At 48.5% G+C, this 25,654-nt stretch overlaps 2 protein-coding genes across 3 annotated transcripts in view; one reads left to right on the top strand and one right to left on the bottom strand.

Annotated features, from left to right (window-relative positions):
- Nucleotides 1-479: 479 nt before the first annotated feature.
- Nucleotides 480-24,248, bottom strand: TCEANC2 (transcription elongation factor A N-terminal and central domain containing 2). 2 transcript variants are annotated; one of them, XM_063939638.1, is made up of 5 exons: nt 23,984-24,058; nt 19,370-19,418; nt 18,576-18,717; nt 3,561-3,754; nt 480-923 (listed from the first exon to the last, which is right to left on the bottom strand). In XM_063939638.1, the coding sequence occupies exons 2-5, from the start codon at nt 19,373-19,375 to the stop codon at nt 735-737; spliced, it is 531 nt and encodes a 176-aa protein (XP_063795708.1). In that variant the 5' UTR covers nt 19,376-19,418; nt 23,984-24,058; the 3' UTR covers nt 480-734. The 2 variants fall into 2 exon arrangements, with proteins under 2 accessions (XP_063795708.1, XP_063795707.1); XM_063939637.1 differs by lacking the exon at nt 19,370-19,418 and having other exon boundaries at nt 23,984-24,248.
- The window catches only part of TMEM59 (transmembrane protein 59), a 67,563-nt gene continuing 66,084 nt past the window's right edge, over nt 24,176-25,654 (top strand). The window contains exon 1 of the mRNA XM_063939636.1: nt 24,176-24,373. Within this exon, the coding sequence (XP_063795706.1) occupies nt 24,191-24,373 (183 nt within the window). The 5' untranslated portion in view covers nt 24,176-24,190. The remainder of the gene's footprint in view (nt 24,374-25,654) is intronic.

Raw genomic sequence — 25,654 nt, 5'->3', positions numbered from 1 at the left:
ACTCAAAATAAAATGGTGTCAACCCTTATTCACTTTAACTGCCATACAATTATAGTGGTGATGACAGACCTCAATCAGGTCCACGTGTCCACATACACCTAGAGTTTCTGCGCTATGATCAGCGATTTAGATGCCAGGGATAGTTTCATACTTTCACATTTGCGCACTGCAGCCGCATACCTCCATACTGGGAACTGGGGACTTTAGCCAGTATCCATTTACTCGCATTCATTTACTGTAGGTAATTTTATCAACGGGGGCTTTCCTATTGCCCATGAAAATGCCGGATTGAGCCGTGGCTTAGCAGGGATTTTGTGTCACCTGCCTCCGGCAGGAGAAAAACACAATTCCAGATAAGTACCGACTTTTTGGGGACGTGAACGCGAAAACACATAGGTTTCACTGAATCTGTGTTTTTGCGAGAAAAATGTTTATTTTATGGACGCCCTGTGATGCTTTACAAATTAATGAAAACAATATTGAGGTTCATTAGAAAAAATTTATTCTGAATACTAAAATCTTTTTAAAATATGTAAAAAAAATATTGATGTTGGAAGTACCATCATTTCAGTTTTAGAAATTCTCTTTTTCATATTTTGAGGAACTGTCATCGGCATGTTGATATGCAGGACGTTCTCCAGGCAATCATGTATACAGGACAGCTGTAGGAGACCTGCATCTGTGAGATAAAATGTCCAGTATGGTGGTTGTCCTGTCCCTGTACAGTCACATTATTATTTCTTATGCTCCTGCACCAACCGATTGATGGGTAAGTGTCCATCCTTGACTTGTGATCGTATCTCTGGCTTGTGCTTCAGAGCAAACACCAGGGCGCGGACTGTCCTGCGATAGTGAACGTTGATCAACCGAGAGCTCTGGTGGAAAACTTCACGTTCAATACATTCAGCCAAAGAGTCACCGACCTGATGCGAGAGAAAAACCACACTTAATCCAATGTGATACACGATAGCCATATACAGGATGTTATTGCTGGCTTAATCAGGCCGCTCCTCTTCAAAGGAAAATAAAGCAAAGTACACATGGAGTAGAGGGAGGATAGGGTGGATGGGGGGACGATGTCTTGTATGCACACTACATGATCAGCCGTGTGGTTGTGCAATATATCATTGCGTGCTTAATGTAACTACACCGGGTTGTATGTCGCATCGTCCCATCTGATTGCAGCACATCAAATGGGAAGATGCAACCACACAATTCATCAAACGATGATGTGGGTGGAATTGGGGGTGCACACTATACGATGGTCGTTGCAATCCAGTGCGGATTGCAAGATTGGCCAGTATATCATACAGTATGTACCCAGTAAGGAAGAAGGAAGGATAGGTGAGACACTAACAGCTAATATTATTACATAAAGGGCCTGATTCAGAGCTGTGCGCAATGCAGATTACTTTTCAAATGGCCGATGTTTTTTTCTACAGAGAGTCTGTCTTTGTCAGACTGCGCATGTGCCGCAATGACCCTGCAACAGTGGTCGCAGAGAGGATTCTTTTGCAAAGTGACAATCAGGGACCTTTTGTGTGTGTTTACGCCGATCCCATATGGAGTCAAAATGGCTCCGGCATCTTAATTTAGTTATTTATTAACAGTTTCTTATATAGCGCAGCAAATTCCGTTGTGCTTTACAATTGGACATAATGATTAAACAAAACTGGGTAATAAACAGTCCTAGAGACAAGCCCTGCTCGCAAGCTTACAATTAATTACAAACAGCCAAGCTGCGCCACTTATAGAGGTAAGCTGGATTGTGCGGTTCAGCCTATTATTTATACTGTACTTCTGGAGAACAAAAACGGGTTGTGAGTTTTCCCAATTAAAAGGAGAACACAACGTTTTTATAATGCACCTATTTTGTAAATGGGTAAAAATAAAATGCATCAAAGTTTGTAAAATATTATGGGGTCTATTTCCTAAGCCTTGGATGGAGATAAGTGACCAGCCAATCAGCTCATTACTGCCATGTCACAGGCTGGGTTTGAAAAAAAACAAAACAGGTAGGAGTAGACTGGCTGGTACTTTATCTCCATCCAAGGCTTAGTAAATAGACCCCTATATTACTGTAGTACCATTTCAGAATCTGCACATAGCACAGTCTTTTTTTTTTATGGCTCAGTAGTCAGATTAAGCTTAAGGCCCGTACACACTGGTCGATATATCGGCCGTTCTCCTGAACGGCAGATATATCGCGGGACCGTCGGCCAGTGTGTACGGCCGATACGTCTGTGAACTCTGTCGTTCACAGATGTATCGCGTCGGCCGCGCAGCACAGCTGACGGACAATATATCTACCGATATATTGGCGCGTCGCTGTGTGTGTACGGGGCGGTCGGCCGACCGCCCGTACACATGCTGTGACGGCCGGCGGTGATTGACAGGTGAACTGGGCGGGCGTGTGTACACGCCGGCCCAGTTCATGACGTCAGTCCCCGACGGATCGGGCAGTGTGTATGCTGAACACACTGCTCGATCCGTGCATAGATATATCTGCAGATCAATTGATCTGCAGATATATCTGTTAGTGTGTACCCACCTTTAGAATTCAGCTTTGGGATTTAGAATTTTTTTTTATTGTTTCATTTAATAATAATTTGTTTCATTTATTGTTGGCCACAAATGAAACAGAATACTTGTAGACAAATGTAGCAGTTTAGCGGGGTATACACTAGTGCGATGTCTGCAGCCCTTTCCTAAAAACATATTGCCTACATCGCTCAGTGTGTACAGGGGATTGCGCGCTCCCATGATCGCTAGCGACTGATGCTTTGTTGGATGTACTGAACGCCCAACCAAGCATTGTCGCTGGCGTCCTGTAGCATGCTAATGAAGGATGGAACATGTTTTTTAGTCCTTCATTAGCATCGCCCCAGTGTGTACACACGATCTGGGCTGACGGGGAATGAATTCCCGTCGCTCTATTGCAGTGATGACTAACCTTGACACTCCAGCTGTTGAACTACACATCCCAGCATGCCCTGCTACAGTTTTGCTATTTGGCCTTGCTAAAACCGATGAAGGGCATGCTGGGATATGTAGTTCAACAACAGCTGGAGTGTCAAGGTTAGCCATCACTGATCTAGTGTGTACCCCTCTTTGGAAAACTTTACAGATTACCAGGGAATTGCTGCCCTTCATTCCACCTTGGCTGTGCCCTCAAAACGGCTGCTGACCAGTGTTCCTCAGGAATGTGGCTGGTTCATAGCATCTGAGCATCAACGCGATAGACTTCTCCATCTGTATGCGCTCTGCACACTTTGGGGCTGATTCAGTGCTGAACGCAACCCCATTTGCATAGAAAACATTGTATGTTTAGCCCTGCCCACGCTTCATAATCAATGTATGCAAGTAGTGGCAATACAGAGCTCTATGCATCTCACTCGGATCTCCACATGAGCAGGCACAACGGGGCTGCAGCGGGCGTTCTCACGTGGCCAGTGATCAGCGAGGGCATGGAAGCAGAACTCAGTCATACGCAGAGTTGGCTGTAAGCATAATTACAATAAAAGTATGGATTCAGTGTGTTCCTCTGGTACGGTTCCTACCTCCTTGTGCAAGACCTCACACAGCATCCGCCTGGCATTGCTGCGCAGTTTCTCCGTTGTAGCATCGCTCCTCACTTCTATGGATGGTTTGCTGCAGTTTTCCTGTATATATTTTTCCCATTGAGTGTGCACTTCCTTAGCGAGGTCAGATACGCCCTTGTCACAGTGTATCTGCAGGCTCTCCACTGCCTCCCCTGTGACAGGAACACATACGGTTAGTTCTGACAAATAATTGGGTAATGACCCCATGAAAGAAATCAGACATACAAGCTCCTTTGCATAAAAAATAAAGAAAAATCCGTAATAAAAGAAAACTCCATAACCGTGACAATCAGACTATTGCCTACGTTGTGTAAACAAAATAAATTGCACTTGGCGACACCCAAAACCAAAATGCAGTTCAGTGCTATCTCCTACCTGCCACTTGCCTGTTTTTAACAGACCTCAGTATTACGGAGGTGTAGGGATAAGCATCACCGCCTCACAGAGCTATGGTCATGACTTCAGGTTCCTCCCCCCCCCCCCCCCCCGTCAGAAACCAATTAATATACCAGTATTTCTTTGGAGTATGGGAGGAAACCTCAGCACACAGAGGAAACACACACAGGGAGAGCATACAAACTCCACAAAGATAGTCCATGACTGGGGATTGACCTCATTGCCTCAGGTTTGCATCATTTCATTCACAGAACATGGCTACAACTTTGAAGATTTTTTTTTTTTATTGTGAAGCAAACAACAAATAGGACAAAATAACAGAAAACTTCAACATGCATAACTATTCACCCCCATAAAGTCAGTACTTTGTAGAGGCACCTTTTACAGCAATTACAGAATTACAGCTGCAGGTCGCTTTGGATAAGTCTCTATGAGCTTGCCACTGGGATTTTTGCCCATTCCTCAAGGCATAACTTCTCCAGCTCCTTCATGTTGGATGGTTTCCGCTTGTGAACAGCAATCTTCAAGTCTGACCACAGATTCTCAATTGGATTGAGATCTGGGCTTTGACTAGCCCATTCCAACACATTTAAATGTTTCCCCTTAAACCACTCGAGTGTTGCTTTAGACATAGCGTTCTCCTTGGTGGCTGAAAATAGGATTTTAATTACCTACCGGTAAATCCTTTTCTCGTAGTCCGTAGAGGATGCTAGGGTCCACATTAGTACCATGGGGTATAGACGGGTCCACTAGGAGCCATTGGCACTTTAAGAGTTTGAGAGTGTGGGCTGGCTCCTCCCTCTATGCCCCTCCTACCAGACTCAGTCTAGAAACTGTGCCTGAGGAGACGGACATCTTCGAGAGAAGGATTATACACAGATAGTGGCGAGATTCATACCAGCTCACACATACAAGGCAAATCAAGCTTACTAGCTTGAAACTTAGCAACCGCTGAAACATTACTTACCAAGTAACAATGCAGTACTTACCTAAAAACAAAGTTGTACTGAACCAGATAACCGTTGCAGGTTAACGAAGCGCTGGGCGGGCCCAGCATCTTCTACAGACTACGAGAAAAGGATTTACCTGTAGGTAATTAAAATCCTATTTTCTCTTACGTCCTAGAGGAAGCTGGGGTCCACATTAGTACCATGGGGATGTACCAAAGCCTCCAGAACGGGAGGAAGAGCGCGGAGGCTCCTGCAGAACTGATTGACCAAACTTTAGGTCCTCATAGGCCAAAATATTTAACTTGTAGAACTTTGCAAACGTGTTCGACCCAGACCAAGTAGCCGCTCGGCAGAGTTGGAAAGCCGAGACACCCCGGGCAGCCGCCCAGGAAGACCCCACCTTACGAGTAGAGTGGGGATTAACATACGTAGGACACGGCAAGCCTGCCGTAGAATACGCATGCCGGATAGTGAACCTGATCCAGCGAGAGATCGTCTGTTTAGAAGCAGGACACCCAATTTTCTTGGGATCATATATGACAAACAGAAAGTCAGATTTTCTGTGACGAGCAGTCCTCCTCACGTAGATCTTGAAAGCCCTTACAATATCTAAGGACTCTGATGAAATTGAGGAGTCAGTCGAAAATGGTACCACAATAGGTTGTTGATATGTAATGCCGACACAACCTTCGGAAGAAACTGCTGATGTGTCCAGAGCTCAGATCTACCTTCATGGAAGATCAAGCAGGGGCTTTTACATGACAAAGCCCCCCAACTCCGACACATGTCTAGCAGAAGCTAAGGCCAACAAAGTGACAGCCTTCCACGTGAGAAACTTGACCTTAACCTCCTGTAGAGACTCAAACCAGTCCGACTGAAGGAACTGCAACACCACATTAAGATCCCACGGCGCCGTAGGCGGTACAAAGGGAGGTTAGAGGTGCAGAACTCCCTTCAAAAAAGTCTGAACCTCAGGGAGGGCAGCCAATTGTTTCTGAAAGAAAATGGATAGGGCCGAAATCTGGACCTACACGGATCCTAACCTCAGGCCACTATCCACACCTGCTTGCAGGAAGAGGAGAAACCGTTCCAGTTGAAACTCCACCGTAAGAAACTTCTTGGACTCACACCAAGATACATATTTCTTTTCAAATACGATGGTAATGTTTAGACGTTACTCCTTTCCTAGCCAGTATCAGGGTAGGAATAACCTTGTTCGGAATGCCCTTCGGAGCTAGTATCTGGTGTTCAACCCTCATGCCGTCAAACGTAACCGTGGTAAGTCTTGATAGGCGAACGGCCCCTGAAGTAGCAGGTCCTCCCGAAGAGGAAGAGGCCTTAACTCTTCTAGCAGTAGATCCAGGAAGATCCGCGTACCCAGTCCTTCTTGGTCAGTCTGGAGCAATGATGATTGCTTGAACTCTTAATCTCCTTATGAGCTTTAGAACTCTTGGAATGAGTGGAAGTGGTGGAAACACGTACACCGACTGGAATATCCACAGAGTCACTATGGCGTCCACCGCCACTGCTTGCGGGTCCCTCGACCTGGAACAATATCGCCAAAGCTTCTTGTTGAAACGAGAGGCCATCCTGTCTATTTGGGGCACACCCAAAAGATCTGTTGTTATCTCCTTGAACACCTCCGGAATGAAGGTTGCTGACAGCGCCAACGCGTGTTTTTCTGCCCAGAGGAGGGTTCTTGTTACCTCTGACATTGCAGCTCTGCTCTTCGTTCCGCCCTGTCGGTTTAAGTAAGCCACTGTCGTCACATTGCCTGACTTCACTTGAATGACCCGATTTCTTAGAAGATGGGCCGCTTGGAGAAGACAGTTGTAGACGGCAATTAGTTCCAGAATGTTTATCGGCAGGCCGGCTTCCAGACTTGACCACCTTCCTTGGAAGGTTTCCCCTTGGGTGACTGCGCCCCAGCCCCGGAGACTTGCATCCGTGGTCAGAAGGATCTAGTCCTGAAACCCGAACCTGCGGCCCTCCAGCAGATGAGATAAGTGTAGCCACCAGAGGAGTGAAATCCTGGCCTTTGGCGACAGACGTATTCTCTGGTGCATGTGTAGATGAGATCCCGACCACTTGTCCAGGAGATCCAGCTGGAAGGTCCGAGCATGAAACCTCCCGTACTGCAGAGCCTCGTAAGAGGCCACCATCTTCCCCAGAAGGCGAATGCACTGATGAACCGACACCCGGGCTGGCTTCAGGACATCCCAGACCATTGTTTGTATCCCCAACGCTTTTTCCTCTGGAAGAAACACCCTCTGCACTTCCGTATCGAGGATCATTCCCAGAAAGGACAACCTCCTGGTTGGTTCCAAATGTGATTTAGGAAGATTCAGGATCCAACCGTGTTCTCTGAGTAGATGGGTCGTGAGAACAATGGACTGTAACAGCTTCTCCTTGGACGATGCCTTTATCAGCAGATCGTCCAGATATGGAATTATGTTCACCCCCAGTCTGCGGAGCAGAACCATCATCTTTGCCATCACCTTGGTGAATACCCTCAGTGCTGTGGAGAGACCGAATGGCTGGGCCTGGAATTGGAACCGACAGTACAACAGTGCGAATCGGAGATAAGCTTGATGCGGCGGCCAAATCGGAATGTGGAGGTACGCATCCTTGATATCCAGGGATACCAGGAATTCCCCCTCTTTGAGACCGGATATCACTGCCCTTAGAGACTCTATTTTGAACTTGAACTCCCTCAGGAAGGGGTTTAGCGATTTTAAGCTCAGAATGGGTCTGACCGAACCATTCGGTTTCGGTACCACGAAAAGGATTGAATAGTAAATTTTGTCTTGCAATTGGGGAGGGACTGGTACAATAACCTATGCCTCCATCAACTTCTGGATGGCTTCCCGTAGGACAGTCCTGTCTTCCAGCAAAGCTGGCAAGCCAGATTTGAAGAATCGGTGAGGAGGGAGATCTTGAAATTCCAGCCTGTACCCCTGGGACACAATATCTTGCACCCAGGGATCCAGGCCGGACGACACCCAGATGTGACTGAAATGCCTGAGTCTAGCCCCCACCGGCCCCACTTCCAGGCCGCACGGTCTTTGGCGTACCTGGAGCAGGTTTCTGTTCCTGGGAAACCGCAGCAGCAGACTTCTTGGATTTTGGCCGACCTCCCCTAAAGAAGGTGTTGGACGGTTTGGCCTTTCTTGGCTTGGCAGTCTGAAAGGACTGTGATGCAGCTGAAGAAAAGGGTTTCTTCGTGGCAGGTGCAGCTGAGGGAAGAAACGGAGACTTACCCGCTGTAGCCGTGGAAATCCACGCATCCAACGCTTCCCCAAAGAGAGCCTGACCTGTGTAGGGTAGGGTCTCCACACCTCTCCTGGATTCCGTGTCGGCAGACCATTGGCGCAGCCAGAGTCCTCTACAAGTTGAGACAGATATGGAGGATATTCCTGCAACCATCGAACCCAGGTCTTTCATGGATTCCACTGTAAATCTCGCAGAATCCTGTATGTTACGTAAGAACAATTCAACGTTACTTTCTCTTACGTCCTAGAGGATGCTGGGGACTCTAAGGACCAGGGGGTATAGACGGGCTCCGCAGGAGACATGGGCACCTATAAAGAACTTTTAGTATAGGTGTGCACTGGCTCCTCCCTCTATGCCCCTCCTCGAGACCTCAGTTAGATCTTGTGCCCAGAGGAGATAGGGTGCATTACAGGGAGCTCTCCTGAGTTTCTCTGTTTAAAGAATTTTGTTAGGTTTTTTATTTTCAGGGAGCACTGATGGCAACAGGCTCCCTGCATCGTGGGACTGAGGAGAGAGAAGCAGACCTACTTAACTGATAGGCTCTGCTTCTTAGGCTACTGAACACCATTAGCTTCAGAGGGAGTCGGAACGCAGGTCTCACCCTGCCGTTCGTCCCAGAGCCGCGCCGCTGTCCTCCTCGCAGAGCCGGAAGATGGAAGCCGGGTGAGTATGAGAAGAAAGAAGACTTCAAAGGCGGCATAAGACTTCTGATCATCACAGAGGTAAGCGCGCAGCGGTAACGCTGCGCGCCATTGCTCCCGGGACACACACACACACAGAGGCACAGATGGGTGCAGGGCGCAGGGGCGACCTGGGCAGCAATAAACCTCAGAACTGGCATATTGGGAGATATATGCTGCAGAGGCAGTAAATATGTGAACCCCTGCCATTTTTTGTAATTTCTAGTGGGACCGAAGCCCGCCGGAGGGGGCGGAGCTTGTTCCTCAGCACTAACCAGCGCCATTTTCTCCACAGAAGCTGCAGAGACGCTGGCTCCCCGGACTCTCCCCTGCTGAATTCAGGACAGAGGGCTTAAAATGAGGAGGGGGGCACAATTCTTGGCGCAGTGAGTTATATTATATCAAAAAGCGCTGTCTGGTATTTCTCCAGTGTCAGTGAGCGCTGGGTGTGTCCTGGCATACTCTCTCTCTGTCTCTCCAAAGGGCCTTATTAGGGAATTGTCCCCTTATAGCTATATCCCGGTGTGTGTGGGGTGTCGGTACGTGCGTGTCGGCATGTTTGAAGTAGTGATGAGCGAGGTTCGGTTTTACTCGGTTTTACTCGGTTTTACTCGGTTCTCAAAACGGCATCTTATTGGCTATCCAAAACACGTGACATCCGTGAGCCAATAAGATGCCGTTTTGAGAACCGAGTAAAACCGAGTAAAACCGAATCCGATCATCACTAGTTTGAAGCAGAAGGCTCTTCCAAGGAGGAGGTGGAGCAGATGAGTGGTGAGTCCCCGTCGGTGGTGCCGACTCAAGAGTAGATGGATATGTGGCATATGTTAAATGCAAGTGTGGCATCACTACATAAGAGACTGGACAAAGCAGAGTCCAGGGAGACAACAGGGGGTCAATCCACGGATTGGACCGACTCACAGGGCCCTTCAGGGTCTCAGAAACGTCCCTTGTCACAAATAGTGGACACAGATACCGACACGGAGTCTGACTCCAGTGTCGACTACGATGAAGCTAGATTGCACCCTAGGGTGACAAAAAGTATTCAGTGTATGATTATCGCAATAAAAGATGTTTTACATATCACTGATGAACCCTCTGTTCCCGACACGAGGGTACACATGTTTAAGGGGAAGAAGTAGTAGTAACCTTTCCCCCATCTCATGAACTTAACGAGTTATTTGAAATAGCTTGGGAAACTCCAGATAAGAAACTGCAGATTCCCAAAAGGATTCTTATAGCGTTCCCTTTCCCTACGCAGGACAGGGTACGTTGGGAGTCCTCTCCCACAGTGGACAAAGCTTTAAAACGCCTGTCCAAAAAGGTGGCGCTGCCGTCTCCAGACACGGCAGCCCTCAAAGATCCTGCGGACCGCAGGCAGGAGACTACTTTAAAGTCTATGTATACACATACTGGTGCTTTGCTCAGGCCGGCAATTGCGTTGGCATGGGTATGTAGCGCAGTTGCAGCTTGGACAGATACCTTGTCAGCTGACCTTGATACCCTAGACAGGGATACTATTTTATTAACATTAGCCCATATTAAGGACGCAGTCTTATATATGAGAGATGCTCAGAGAGACATTGGACTGCTGGGTTCCAGAGCCAATGCCATGGCTATTTCTGCGAGACGAGCCTTATGGACCCGTCAATGGACAGGTGATGCGGACTCGAAAAAGCATATGGAGGTTTTACCTTACAAGGGTGACGTGTTGTTTGGGGAGGGGCTCGCAGATCTGGTTTCCACAGTTACCGCGGGTAAATCTACCTTTTTACCTTTTGTTCCCCAACAGCAAAAGAAAACTCCACAGTATCAGATGCAGTCCTTTCGGTCGCATAAGCCCAGAAGAGGTCGGGGCTCCTCCTTCCTTGCCAGAGGTAAGGGCAGAGGAAAAAGAACACCTGCTTCGGCTAGTTCCCAGGAGCAGAAGTCCTCCCCGGATTCTGCAAAATCCACCACATGACGCTGGGGCTCCCCTAAGGGAGTCCGCACCGGTGGAGGCGCGCCTTCGATTATTCAGCCAGGTCTGGGTTCGGTCAGACGTGGATCCTTGGGCGATGGAAATTATTTCCCAAGGCTACAGGCTGGATTTCGAAGAGGTGCCCCCTCGCCGATTTTTCAAGTCGGCCTTACCGACTTCTCCCCAAGGAAGGGAAGTAGTGTTAGCTGCAATTCAAACGCTGTACCAGCAGCAAGTGATTGTCAAGGTCCCCCTGGCCCAACAGGGAAAAGGGTATTATTCGACCCGGTTTGTGGTTCCGAAGCCAGATGGTTCGGTCAGACCCATTTTGAATCTAAAATCCCTGAACCTGTACATAAAAAAATTCAAATTCAAGATGGAATCGCTCCGAGCTGTAATATCCAGCCTAGAAGGGGGGGGATTTTATGGTGTCGCTAGACATAAAGGATGCTTACCTTCATGTCCCCATACATCCCTCTCATCAGGAGTACCTGAGATTTGCTGTACAGGACTGTCATTACCAGTTTCAGACGTTACCGTTTGGGCTTTCCATGGCCCCGAGGATTTTCACCAAGGTGATGGCGGAGATGATGGTGCTCCTGCGCAAACAAGGAGTCACAATTATGCCATATTTGGACGATCTCCTGATAAAAGCGAGATCGAGAGATCAGTTGCTGAAGAACGTGGCGCTCTCCCTGAGAGTGCTCCAACAGCACGGTTGGATTCTAAATCTGCCAAAGTCTCAATTGGTTCCAACGACTCGACTATTGTTCCTAGGCATGATTCTGGACACGGAACGAAAGAAGGTTTTTCTCCCGTCGGGAAAAGCCCAGGATCTCCAGACCATGGTCAGAGACCTGCTAAAGCCAAAAAGTGTGTCAGTTCATCAATGCACTCGAGTTCAGGGAAAAATGGTGGCAGCCTACGAGGCCATCCCCTTTGGCATGTTTCATGCAAGGACTTTTCAGTGGGACCTTCTGGACAAGTGGTCCGGGTCCCATCTGCAAATACATCAGACGATAACACTGTCCCTCAGGGCCAGAGTATCTCTCCTGTGGTGGCTGCACAGTGCTCACCTTCTAGAGGGTAGCAGGTTCGGCATTCAGGACTGGGTTCTGGTGACCACGGACGCGAGCCTCCGAGGGTGGGGAGCAGTCACACAAGGAAGAAACTTTCAGGGACTGTGGTCAAGCCAGGAGGTTTGTCTGCACATCAACGTCCTGGAATTAAGAGCCATATACAACGGCCTCCGACAAGCGGAGGCTCTTCTTCGCGACCTACCAGTTCTGATTCAATCAGACAATGTCACAGCAGTGGCTCATGTGAACCGCCAAGGCGGGACAAGGAGCAGAGTCGCAATGGCGGAGGCCACCAGGATTCTTCGCTGGGCGGAAAATCACGTAAGCGCTCTGTCAGCTGTCTTTATTCCGGGAGTGGACAACTGGGAAGCAGACTTCCTCAGCAGACACGATCTCCATCCAGGAGAGTGGGGACATCAAGAAGTCTTTGCAGAGATAACAGGTCTCTGGGGAATTCCTCAAATAGACATAATGAAGTCACGCCTCAACTAGAAGCTTCGGAGGTACTGTGCTAGGTCCAGGGACCCTCAGGCAGTAGCGGTAGACGCCCTGGTGACACCGTGGGTGTTTCAGTCGGTCTATGCGTTTCCTCCTCTTCCTCTCTTCGCAAAAGTTTTGAAGATCATAAGACAAAAAAAAAAAAAAAGTACAGACAATACTCATTGTTCCAGACTGGCCTCGAAGGGCCTGGTACTCAGATCTTCAGGAAATAATCACAGAAGATCCTTGGCCCCTTCCTCTCAGGGAGGACCTGTTGCAGCAGGGGCCCTGCGTGTTCCAAGACTTACCGCGGTTGTGTTTGACGGCATGGCGGTTGAACGCCGTATCCTAGTTGGGAAAGGTATTCCGGAGGAGGTCATACCTACTCTGATAAAGGCTAGGAAGGAGGTGACGGCGAAACATTATCACCGTATCTGGCGGAAGTATGTCTCTTGGTGTGAAACCAAGAATGCTCCTACGGAAGATTTCCATCTGGCCCGTTTTCTCCACTTCCTACAGACAGGAGTGGATATGGGCCTGAAGTTAGGCTCTATGAAAGTACAGATTTCGGCCCTATCTACACTGCTCAAAAAAATAAAGGCAACACTAAAATAACACATCCTAGATCTGAATGAATGAAATATTCTTATTAAATACTTTGTTCTTTATATAGTTGAATGTGCGGACAACAAAATCACACAAAAATTATCAATGGAAATCAAATTTATTAACCCATGGAGGTCTGGATTTGGAGTCACCCTCAAAATTAAAGTGGAAAAACACACTACAGGCTGATCCAACTTTGATGTACTGTCCTTAAAACAAGTCAAAATGAGGCTCAGTAGTGTGTGTGGCCTCCACGTGCCTGTATGACCTCCCTACAACTCACACAAGTGGCTCAGGTAGTGCAGCTCATCCAGGATGGCACATCAATGTGAGCTGTGGCAAGAAACTTTGCTGTGTCTATCAGCGTAGTGTCCAGAGCATGGAGGTGCAACCAGGAGACAGGCCAGTACATCAGGAGACGTGGAGGAAGCCGTAAAAGGGCAAAAACCCAGCAGCAGGACCGCTACCTCCGCCTTTGTGCAAGGAGGAACAGGGGGAGCACTGCCAGAGCCCTGCAAAATGACCTCCAGCAAGCCACAAATGTGCATGTGTCTACTCAAACGATCAGAAACAGACTCCATGAGGGTGGTATGAGGGCCCGACGCCCACAGGTGGGGGTTGTGCTTACAGCCCAACACCGTGCAGGACTTTTGGCATTTGCCAGTGAACAGCAAGATTGGCAAATTCGCCACTGGTGCCCTGTGCTCTTCACAGATGAAAGCAGGTTCTCACTGAGCACATGTGACAGACGTGACAGAGTCTGGAGACGCCAAGGAGAACGTTCTGCTGCCTGCAACATCCTCCAGCATGACCGGTTTGGCAGTGGGTCAGTAATGGTGTGGGGTGGCATTTCTTTGGGGGGCCGCACAGCCCTCCATGTGCTCGTCAGAGGTAGCCTGACTGCCATTAGGTACCGAGATGAGATCCTCAGACCCCTTGTGAGACCATATGCTGGTGCGGTTGGCCCTGGGTTCCTCCTAATGCAAGACAATGCTAGACCTCATGAGGCTGGAGTGTTTCAGCAGCTCCTGCAAGACGAAGGCATTGATGCTATGGACTGGCCCGCCCGTTCCCCAGACCTGAATCCAATTGAGCACATCTGGGACATCATGTCTCGCTCCATCCACCAATGCCACGTTGCACCACAGACTGTCCAGGAGGTGGCGGATGCTTTAGTCCAGGTCTGGGAGGAGATCCCTTAGGAGACCATCCGCCACCTCACCAGGAGCATGCACAGGCGTTGTAGGGAGGTCATACAGGCACGTGGAGGCCACACACACTACTGAGCCTCATTTTGACTTGTTTTAAGGACATTACATCAAAGTTGGAACAGCCTGTAGTGTGTTTTTCCACTTTAATTTTGAGGGTGACTCCAAATCCAGACCTCCATGGGTTAATAAATTTGATTTCCATTGATAATTTTTGTGTGATTTTGTTGTCAGCACATTCAACTATGTAAAGAACAAAGTATTTAATAAGAATATTTCATTCATTCAGATCTAGGATGTGTTATTTTAGTGTTCCCTTTATTTTTTTGAGCAGTGTATATTCTTTCAGAAAGAATAGGCTTCTCTACCAGAAGTCCAGACTTTTGTAAAGGGAGTGCAGCATATCCAGCCTCCTTTTGTGCCCCCAGTGGCACCGTGGGACCTTAACGTGGTGTTACAGTTCCTTAAATCTCACTGGTTTGAGCCCCTTCAAACGGTTGAATTGAAATTTCTCACCTGGAAGGTGGTCATGTTATTGGCCTTGGCATCTGCAAGGCGTGTGTCAGAATTGGCGGCCTTGTCTCACAAGAGCCCCTACTTGATTTTTCATGTGGATAGAGTGGAATTGAGGACTCGTCCTCAATTTCTGCCTAAGGTGGTGTCTTCATTTCATATGAACCAACCTATTGTGGTGCCTGTGGCTACGAGTGACTTGGAGGACTCAAAGTCCTTGGATGTAGTCAGGGACTTAAACATTTATGTGGCTAGGACAGCTAGAGTGAGGAAAACAGAAGCCCTGTTTGTCCTGTATGCGGCCGACAAGGTTGGCGCTCCTGCTTCTAAGCAGACTATTGCTCGCTGGATCTGTAACACGATTCAGCAGGCTCATTCTACGGCTGGATTGCCGTTACCAAATTCGGTAAAGGCCCATTCCACTAGGAAGGTGGGCTCTTCTTGGGCGGCTGCCCGAGGCGTCTCGGCATTACAGCTTTGCCGAGCAGCTACTTGGTCGGGTTCAAACACTTTTACAAAATTCTACAAGTTTGATACCCTGGCTGACGAGGACCTCGCATTTGCTCAGTCGGTGCTGCAGAGTCATCCGCACTCTCCCGCCCGGTCTGGAGCTTTGGTATAAACCCCATGGTCCTTACGGAGTCCCCAACATCCTCTAGGACGTAAGAGAAAATAAGATTTTAAACCTACCGGTAAATCTTTTTCTCCTAGTCCGTAGAGGATGCTGGGCGCCCGTCCCAGTACGGACTACCTCTGCAAGACTTGTATAGAGTTGTTGCTTACATAAGGGTTATGTTACAGTTGGAATCGGTCTTTGACTGATACTGTTTTTTGTTCATACTGTTAACTGGTTATGTGTACTCCAGGTTATATGGTACGATTGGTGTGGGCTGGTATGAATCTTGCCCTTAGATTAACAAAATCCTTTCCTCATATTGTCCATCTCCTCTGGGCACAGTTCTCTAACTGAGGTCTGGAGGAGGGGCATAGAGGGAGGAGCCAGTGCACACCCATACTAAAAGTTCTTTATAGTGCCCATGTCTCCTGCGGAGCCCGTCTATACCCCCATGGTCCTTACGGAGTCCCCAGCATCCTCTACGGATTTTTTTCTTATTGTCAGTGAAGTAAGCCTCCTCAACCTGCTCAGCCGACATGTCAGCAATATTTAACATCTCTCTAATGGCCTCATACATGAGCTGCAGCCCCTGCAAGGGGTGCCGCCCCCCCCCAGCACATCCCCATCACCGTCTGCAGTCTGTGGAATAGGAGCTGCAGACAGTAAAATGGCGCTGAACTCTGCTGGGTCTGCACTAGGAAGAAGCTCCGCCCTCCGAAGATGGCGCGTCTTCCCGTGCAACTTCTATATACTGGCCTGAGGATTCTATCGCTAGCCGGGGAATTCAGTCCCCGGTTAGCGTCTGTGTACTGAGGATTCTGTCGCTAGCCTGGGGATTCAGTCTCCGGTTAGCGTCTGTGTACTGAGGATTCTGTCGCTAGCCTGGGGATTCAGTCTCCGGTTAGCGTCTGTATACTGAGGATTCTGTCGCTAGCCAGGGGATTCAGTCTCCGGTTAGCGTCTGTGTACTGAGGATTCTGTCGCTAGCCTGGGGATTCAGTCTCCGGTTAGCGTCTGTATACTGAGGATTCTGTCGCTAGCCAGGGGATTCAGTCTCTGGCTAGCGACTGTGACCAGTTTAGGGTATTTAGACGCTGGCTCAGCACCGCGATTACATATCTGTGTACATGAAATGGATTTCTCCTGAGAGGAAACCACTTCAGCAGCATATGACACCGAGTCCCTAGACATGGCTATGGAAGGTATCAAACACCCACAGGGAATGTCAGTCACAGTTTTCCCCTCCCCCCAAAGTATGGCAGAGAGAGACACAGAGATTGGAGAAAACCCACACACAGCGCTTACGGAGGTAGAACAAATAAACTACCATCGCCATCTGTGTGCCTTAATAGCCTACACAGATTTTACACAGCCCCTCCCCCCCCCCCCCCCCCCCCACACCCCTATCTACAACCCCCCGGTACCGCTCAGGATAGCTGGAGTTGCTTGGAGGGACAGCTCCCAGTGTACAGGAACTGTAGGCAGGGAAATGGCGCTGAACGCTGCTGGGTCAGCTCTGAGGAGAAGCTCTGCCTCCTGAAGATGGCGCGTCTTCCCGCACAAATTCTTTATACTGGCCTGAGGATTCTGTCGGTAGCCGGGGGATTCAGTCTCCGGTTAGCGTCTGTGTACTTCGGATTCTGACGTTAGCTTGGGGATTCAGTCTCCGGTTAGAGTCTGTGACCAGTGTAGGGTATTAAGACGCTGGCTCAGGACGCCCCTCATAGTGCCAACACTGTGTGCCGCTGGGCCTTCCCGGAGAGCATCCGTTCAGCACTGCGCTCCTACTCTTGTGCCGCCATATCTCGCCATCTTCTGATCTTCTGGCTCTGTAAGGGGGTGGCGGCATGCTGCTGGGGTGAGCGATCCCCTGTGGCAGGGAATGTTCGATCCCATCAGGAGCTCAGTATCCTGTCAGCGGAGATAGTGGCTCCGACCCCGCAGGGCGGACACTACTCCCCCCCCTTAGTCCCTCGAAGCAGGGAGGTTGTTGCCAGCAGCCTCCCTGTAAAATAATAAACTCTAAAAAGAAACTTTTACTAAAGAAGCTCTGTAGAGCTCCCCTAGCTGTGACCGGCTCCTCCAGGCACATTTTCTAAACTGAGTCTGGTAGGAGGGGCATAGAGGGAGGAGCCAGCCCACACTCTCAAACTCTTAAAGTGCCAATGGCTCCTAGTGGACCCATCTATATCCCTTGGTACTAATGTGGACCCCAGCATCCTCTAGGACGTAAGAGAAAAGTGAAATTTTAGTCTCAACTGACTAAAATTGCAGCCTCTTGGGCCTTTCAGAAAAGGTGTGTTTATACTGACAGATCATGTGACACTTAGACTGCACACAGGTGGACTTTATTTCACTAATTATGTGACTTCTGAAGGTAATTGGTTGCACCAGAACTTTTGAGGGGCTTCATAGCAAAGGGAGTGAGTACATATGCACATGCCAATTTTAAATTTATTTATAAAAATTATTTTTTATATAAAATTTTTCTCATTTCACTTCACCAACTTAGACTATTTTGTGGCGATCCATTGCATAAAATTCAGATTAACCCAAATATTAAAATTACAGGTTTTAATGTAACAAAATAGGTAAAAAGCCAAGGGGGGGGTGGACAAGGTCAAATTCCCGACATAGACAAAATCCCGACATTTTAAATACTGGCAAGGTCAAAATGACGACATGTAAAATGCTGACAGGTCAAAATACAGACATGCATTTTTCACTGTTTTTTTGTGTGTGTGTGTGTATGTCAAAATAGGTCGACATGGACACCATATAAGTGTATCGCTGCGCTCGCCATGCTTCGGGCACACTATTATATTCCCCCCTCCAGGTCCACCGGGATGGTAAAGTATGAACAAGTCGGTTTCAATTAAAAAAAAAAAATCATGAAAAACTAATGTCGGCATTTTGACCTGTCAGCATTTTACATGTCGGTATTTTGACCTTGTCGGTATTTTAAATGCCGGTATTTTGTCCGTGTCGGAATTTTGACAGTCGGTCAATTGCTGTCGGGATTTCGACCGTCGTGATTTTGAGGTAAATTGACTGCATCCCATGTACAGGCATTTATGGATCCAAATTGGGAGCAGTACCAGACCAGTTATACTCAGTGTCATAGTTTAAAGACCTCTAACAAACACTGCATTTTGTGTGGAGCTACCTTACATACAGTATATAAGATCAAACTCAATCATGGAGATTTTTACCAATTTTCGTGGAACTTATCACTTCCTTGGAGGGTATTTTCTTCTTCAGTTGCAGCAAAGTGTCCAAGAGATTTTCTTTGGTTTGGTTAGGCAGCTCCAAGATACATTTCCATCTCTTTATATCTTCCATGACCACAACCCTCTAAATGAGACAGCATGTCAGACAGCACCTCCGGAAAGCTAACACAAGGAAGCCTCAATGCGTGTAGACACATGATAATAACATGCTGAGAGCATACCTTTTTTTTTTGCACTCAAGAGCTCATCAATACTTAATAATGGAAAGTCTTTGCTACATGTAATGCAGTTGTGCATTTTAACATTTTTATTACATAGATATGTGTGGATTAGAGGCTTTATAGTCACCCACCAATCAAGAAAACAAATTCTAATTTGTACATGTGGGTGCAATACAAACGTGTCCAATCGGCAGATACTATGGACTGACTGGGCTACAGCCTGAGGTGGTTGCTTACATAGGACACCATTTAAGATAACATCAACACAACGGATTATTCATCTTATTTCAATGATGTAATAACATAGCATAGTAACTAGCAGAATGCAATATCAGCACACACGTCGCTAAGTAAGAAGTGATGTCAGCACATACTGTAGGCAAGTAACACGGGAAAGTAACAAACATTTCACGATTACCTAGTACATTGGCTATGTTGAGTATGTAACAAGTACATTTTCAATTGGCTCCTCCCATTCAGTGATCACATCAGAAAGATTGCTGCCTGCATGCTTGGCGCACAAGAATAGCATGGGCTGGCCCTGATAAGACTCACCCTCATTCATCCTACCGCCTCCATCAAAACATGGATCCTTATGGAGTGTCTGCAGATAAGGAGATTTATGGTAATCTTACCATTGTTAAATCTTTCTTTGCGGTACACTGGATTCTACAGGGAATAACATTGGGGTGTAGATCCGAGGCACCAACAGGCTAAAGCTTTGACTGTTCTCAGGATGCACTACACCGCCTCCTCTATAGCCCCGCCTCCAGGCACTGGAGCTCAGTTTCGGTAACCAGTCCAATGCAGTAGCAGGTAAGAGAGACGGTAGATGTTAGTCACATAGAACCACATTCTCACGACAGGAGAAGGGACCAGCGGCTGATGCCATACAAACCCAAAGAATCTAAGTTAGTGTTCACTCTAGACTGTTTTTGCAGGGTGCCGCGCCCTGCCCATTTTTTAGAAGGCAAAACCCGCCCTGCCCTTTTTGCGGCGCCCTGCTAGAACAGACGCCCGCTTCCTGCCCTCCCAGCGTATAAAGATGCCGTGCGCATGCGCGCGGCATCCATTCACGCATTGGGAGAGAGCTGGGGGAAGCCCAGCACCAACGGAGGTGCTGAGCACGCCCCCAAAAGTGACGTCGCCGGCCACAGACGCCCTCTATAGTAGCGTCTGTGGGCCGCACCGCCCACTAAAATGACGGGATGTGGCCACACCCCCTAATTTGCATGCCCCCCCATTTCGTCTCTAGCGAGAGAGGAAGTATCTGATCTTGTCCTGAAGTTTCAGGACCTTTTCTGGAGACAGAAACAGTCTTTGGTTGCGTGTGTCCAGCAACGCCCCCAGGTGCACCATGCTCCGAGCAAGGACAAGCGAGGACTTCTTCCAATTGATGAGCCACCCGTGGGCTTGTAGGAATTGGACAGACATCTCGGGAATTCGCCAGAATCAGCAAGTCGTCCAGATACAGCAGGATCATGATTCCCTGACGACGGAGGAAAGCCATCATAACGGCCATGACCTTGGTAAAAATCTGAGGTGCCGTGACCAGTCCAAATGGCAGAGCTTTGGATTGAAAATGAAGGTTGCCAAAAGCAGGTAAGCATCCTGTATGTCCAAGGATACCATATAGTCCTCGGGTTCCATGGCCAGCACAATAGAGTTCAGGGTCTCCATACGGAATTTGGACACTCACAAATTTGTTCAAAGATTTGAGGTTGAGGATAGGCTGGAAAGACCCATTTGGTTTCGGAACTAGAAACAGGGTCGAATAGTAACCCCTGCCTCTCTAGGACAGAGGTACCGGCACCACCACTCCTGTTTCCAGGAGGGATTGTACAACCAGGTGTAGAGCTTGCGCTTTCAATGGATCTGAGGGAATTACCGTTGAACAGAACTGGTGAGGGTCGGGGGGGGGGGGGGGTCTCTTGAAAAAGATTGCGTACTTGTGAGAGACAACTTCCCACACCCAGGTGTCTGAAGTGGTCTGTAACCAAGCCTGGGCGAACTGCATTAGTCGGCCTCCCACCCTAGGGTCCCCCAGGGGTAGGCCCACCTCATCATGCAGCAGGCTTGTCTTGTATGGAAGGAGGCTGACGGATTGTTTATATTTAGGCTTAGTAGTTTTGGAAGCACGAGCCTGTCGCAGATACGCTTGACCCTTTACTTTCCCTGGAGGTCAAAAGGAACAAAAGGTGGTGATTTTAGCCTTTGGAGCAGAAGGGTTAGTATTTTAGAGACACGCAGTCTTGGCCGTAGCCAAGTCAGTTACGATGTTGTTTAGATCCTCCACAAATAGGGTGTCTTCCTTAAAAGGGAGCACCACCAAGGTCTTTTTGGAGTCCCGGTCCACCTTCCTGAACCTCAACCACATAATTCGACGAGCCAGGATAGACGTAGTGGATGCCTTGGCCGCCATTACTCCTGCGTCAGAGGCCGCCTCCTGAATATAATGGGAGGCTGTGGTAATATAAGACAGATATTGTCTGGTAGTGACAGAAAAATCCTGAGGCAGCTAATCTTCAATTCCCTTTGCAGCCCAAGAGGCTGCCATAGTGGGTCTATGTACAGCACCGGTAAGAGTGTAAATAGACTTCAGGCAACCCTCCGCACGCTTATCCGTCGGTTCCTTCAGCGAGGTGACGGTGGTGACAGGCAGAGTCGAAGACACCACAAGACGGGCAACATGAGAGTCCACCGGCGGTGGAGTATCCCATTTGTTACTCAACTCAGCAGGGATAGGGTAACGAGCTAGCATCTTCTTGGACAGGGGAAACTTCTTTCCTGGAGACGCCCAGGATTCCTGACGTATGTCAATTAAATGGTCAGAGTGTGGTAAGACTGCCTTAGCAACCTTCTGACGTTTGAATTTATCAGGTTTCTTAGACGTAGAAGTGGGCTCAGCGTCATCCTCCATTTGGAGAATCAGCTTAACAGCCTCCACTAGGTCAGGAACATCAACCTTTGTTATAGAATCCTCATCAGAAGCAACTGTATCACTGTCTGACGGATCAGTATATTCCCTACCCTCATCAGAAGAATTATCCGAAATATTAGTGGATTAGGAGGAAGAAATGGCCCGCTTACAGGAACCCTTGGTCCCTTTCGAGGGGCGAGGGGTAGGTTGAGCAATCAAAGATTGATTCAATTTTTGCACCTGAGTAGATAGTGAATCCGCCCATGGCGGGTTCACCACAGGGACAATATGTGGCTGTAATGGCACAGAAGGGCCCACAGGGGGCGTGAGACGCGTTACCTCCTCCCTGATGTGCAGCCACGCGATCCAGGAGAGCGTCAGCGGTGTGTGCCTGAAGTCCGGTGTGCCTCTGCTGCAAGTACCCGGGAACCAGGCCGCGGGAGTAAGCAGCGCTGCTGGGGGAGGTGATGGAGCCGCAGCACAGTATGTCAGAATTACATAGAAAGTGCTGCAGCCCTTGAAGTCTTATAAAAAAGCTCTTTTCAGTGCTGCACCTGTTAGCTGCCCGCATTGCAGGCACCAACTTACAAACTGAGCTGAGCTCCAGTGCCTGGAGGCGGAGCTATAGAGCAGGTGTGCAGTGCATCCTGGGAACAGTCAAAGCTTTAGCCTGTTGGTGCCTTGGATCAAGATCCAACTCTACACCCCGATGTTATTCCCTGTGGAATACCAGTGTACCCCGCTGCAGAAAACGGTCTATTGCAAAATTAATGAAACATGGTACAAGTTGAGAATCCCTTATCCAAAATGCTTGGGACCAGAAGTATTTTGGATATCGGATTTTTCCGTATTTTGGAATAATTGCATTCAATGAGATATAATGTAGTGTTCACTCTAGGCTGTTTTAGCAGGGCGCCGCGCCCTGCCCGTTTTTTAGCAGGCAAAACCCGCCCTGCCCCTTTTGCGGCGCCCTGCTAGAACAGCCGCCCGCTTCCTGCCCTCCCGGCGTGTATAGATGCCGTGCGCATGCGCGCTGCATCCATTCACGCATTGGGAGAGGGCTGGGGGAAGCCCAGCACCGACGGAGGTGCTGGGCACGCCCCCAACAGTGACGTCGCCGGCCACAGACGCTCTCTATAGTAGCGTCTGTGGGCCGCACCGCCCCCTAAACTTACGTAGGCGTGGCCACGCCCCCTAATTTGCGTGGCCGCACGCGCACACATATGCCCCCGGAGTCCGGCGCCCTGCCCCTTTTCACTCCTAGAGTGAACACTATATAATGGCGATGTGACCCAAGTCTAAGCACACAATGCATTTATCTTTCATATACACACAGCCTGAAGGTCATTTAATACAATATTTTTAATAACTTTGTGTATTAAATAAAGTTTGTGTACATTGAGTAATCAGAAAACAAAGGTTTCACTATCTCACTCAAAACATTCTGTATATCGGAATATTTCGTATTTTGGAATATTTGGATATGGGATACTCAACCTGTACCATTTATATATACCATCAGCCTTTGCAACGAGCAGCACGGATGGCGTAGTGGAGAGCATTAAGGTCATGAATGCCTGGTCATGTTCGTATATTCTACCAGTATTTGCATGGGTTTCTTGTGGATGCTCCGGTTTTCTCCCACAATCCAATAGACTCACCTTAGTGTGTACATGTGGCAGAAAATATATAAATTGTTAGTTTGTTCTGGCACCCTGCACCTAATCAGTGAGGAGGGCATATTTTACATTTTAGGGGCAAAATTTTATATGTGATGCATAGCTACAGCAGCAATTTAGGATGCCTAAAATTTTGCCCGTCAATATTAAAATATGCCCTAATCACTGAATAGGTGCAGGGTGCAAGAGCAAATACTAAATTGTAAGCGCCACTAGGACAAGGACAGATGTGAATGAACAAAATATTTTCTGTAAAGCGCTGCGGCAAAAGTGTGCGCTATATAAATATCCGTATACTGCTCCACACTTGTTCCAGGGATATCCCCAGTCACATTAGGTTCGTTGTGGTAAAAATATAAAAGTTTTTGTGTTATTTTACTAACCAAGCCCCAGTTACTACTACCACTGACCAGCACCTGGGGGACAGGACTGGCTCTATATGGCAGGGCTGATATGTATAGGATTACACCCAGAATACCAGTAGCCACATCATCAGCTGGGTCTCCTCTGACTAGTCAGCTACTGTGGAACTACAAGTCTCAGCTTGTCCCAAGCCACTACTAGACTAACCTTCAGGGAATGCAGAGTGGCCTGGCCCAGGGAGCCTGGATGCTTCCCAGCTGCGGCTTTGCCTCTCGGCTGCCTGGGGTTCCTAACGATGAACCTGTCCATCTTCCAGGAGTTACTATGAGTTCCCAGCGTTCTCCTTCCTGCAGCGCCATTGCGTCGCGCTGTGATGACGTACGCTAGCTCAGCTCATGACCGCGACATACCCGGATGTGGAATACGGAAACGGATGAGAGGAGCAAGATGGCCGCCGTCAGTCTGAGTGTTTGGCTAGCTGCGCTGTTGTTATGTCTCACCCGGGGGGGTTTCGGGTCACTGGACACCCTCCTGGGGGACAGCTCGTCCTGCCATCATGTGTGTGAGGGCACCTACCCCCTGCATACCTACCCAGAGGTTAGTCATGGGCCAGTACCCAATGCCCCACCCTAGGGGGCAACTCCTGGTGCTGTGCACTGTACACAGCCCATACCTCCCAACACGACCCTTCCAGGAGGGACACAATACTCTGCTCCTGCATTTCCCTCTTCATGTATGATTGCCGGCGCCTGTTTTGAACAGGTTAATAGATAAGAAAGGCGTTTCACCACAGGTAATGGCATTAATAAATTATTAGGGAAGTCCAGGAGCAGAGCATTCTGTCCCTCCTGGAGAGGGTCATGATGGGATATATGCAGCCCAGTTCTAGCGCGCAGCTCCTGGTTGTGGGATGTTACCATATCAACTATGCAGGGGTGGAATTCGGCGTCATTGATCATGTGACCAAGTGGGGAGACGTTGTTGTGTGCATTGACGACTCACTGCACTGAGGTCATGAGTTATATTCCCGGCCAGGGCCCACTTGTAATTAGCCCGTATAGACTGGAACGGCCGATATATCACGGTCCGTTGGCCAGTGTGTACGAGCGATATGTCTGTGAACTCCATCGTTCACAGACATATCGCGTCGGCCCTGCAGCACAGCCGACGGCCAATATATCTACCGATACATTGGCGCATCGCTGTGTGTGTACGGGCGACCAGCCGACCGCGTGTACATATGCTTCAGCAGCCGGCAGTAATTGACAACTTTACTGGGCAGGTGTGTGTGTGTGTGTACACGCCCGGCCAGTTCATGGCGTCAGTCTCTGACGGATCGAGCAGTGGGTATGAACAACAGCACACTGCCCGATTCGTCCATAGATATATCTGCCGATCTATCTACCAGTGTGTACCCACCTTGAGTTTTCCCCATGTTTGCAAGGGTTTCCTCCTGATGCCCAGGTTTCCACCCACACCCTATGAACATACTGGAAGGTTAATTGGCTTCTGACCAAATGTAACCCTAATTTGCATATTTGTGTTTGTATTTTAGGGATTTTAGACTGTAAGCTCCGGTGGGACAGGGACTTGCATGTCTCTGTGCAGCTGTGCGTACATTAGTGGTTCTGCGTAAATAAATGATCATTAGAACAATTACCCCTCATCTGCTTTACCTCCAGTTGATGATTTATCACTGATCCCTCCACGGAGAAGCCTGTTTTACCTTTTAGCTGTCCTACAATACTGTTCATATCCTTGCAGCTCACAGGTCTTGTCCTCTCTAATATGATGGGTTCAGTTCAATTCTGCGCGGATTAAATAGCGACGGGAATTAGCTCTCTGTGCCATTCAGTTCAGCGCTATGTGAAGCCCGAT

This window comes from Pseudophryne corroboree, chromosome 9 (genome assembly GCF_028390025.1).
Source record: "Pseudophryne corroboree isolate aPseCor3 chromosome 9, aPseCor3.hap2, whole genome shotgun sequence".
NCBI lineage: Eukaryota > Metazoa > Chordata > Amphibia > Anura > Myobatrachidae > Pseudophryne > Pseudophryne corroboree.
This window is presented reverse-complemented; position numbering and strand designations above follow the sequence as displayed.

Coding starts and splice junctions, on each gene's coding strand:
- TCEANC2 (XM_063939637.1), bottom strand. CDS start 24,085: ATGGACAGGTTCATCGTTAGGAACCCCAGGCAGCCGAGAGGCAAAGCC. Junction 3,755..18,575: donor GATAAGTTCCACGAAAATTG/GTAAAAATCTCC, acceptor TTCCTGTCACAG/GGGAGGCAGTGGAGAGCCTG. Junction 924..3,560: donor GTGAGGTCTTGCACAAGGAG/GTAGGAACCGTA, acceptor CTCTCGCATCAG/GTCGGTGACTCTTTGGCTGA.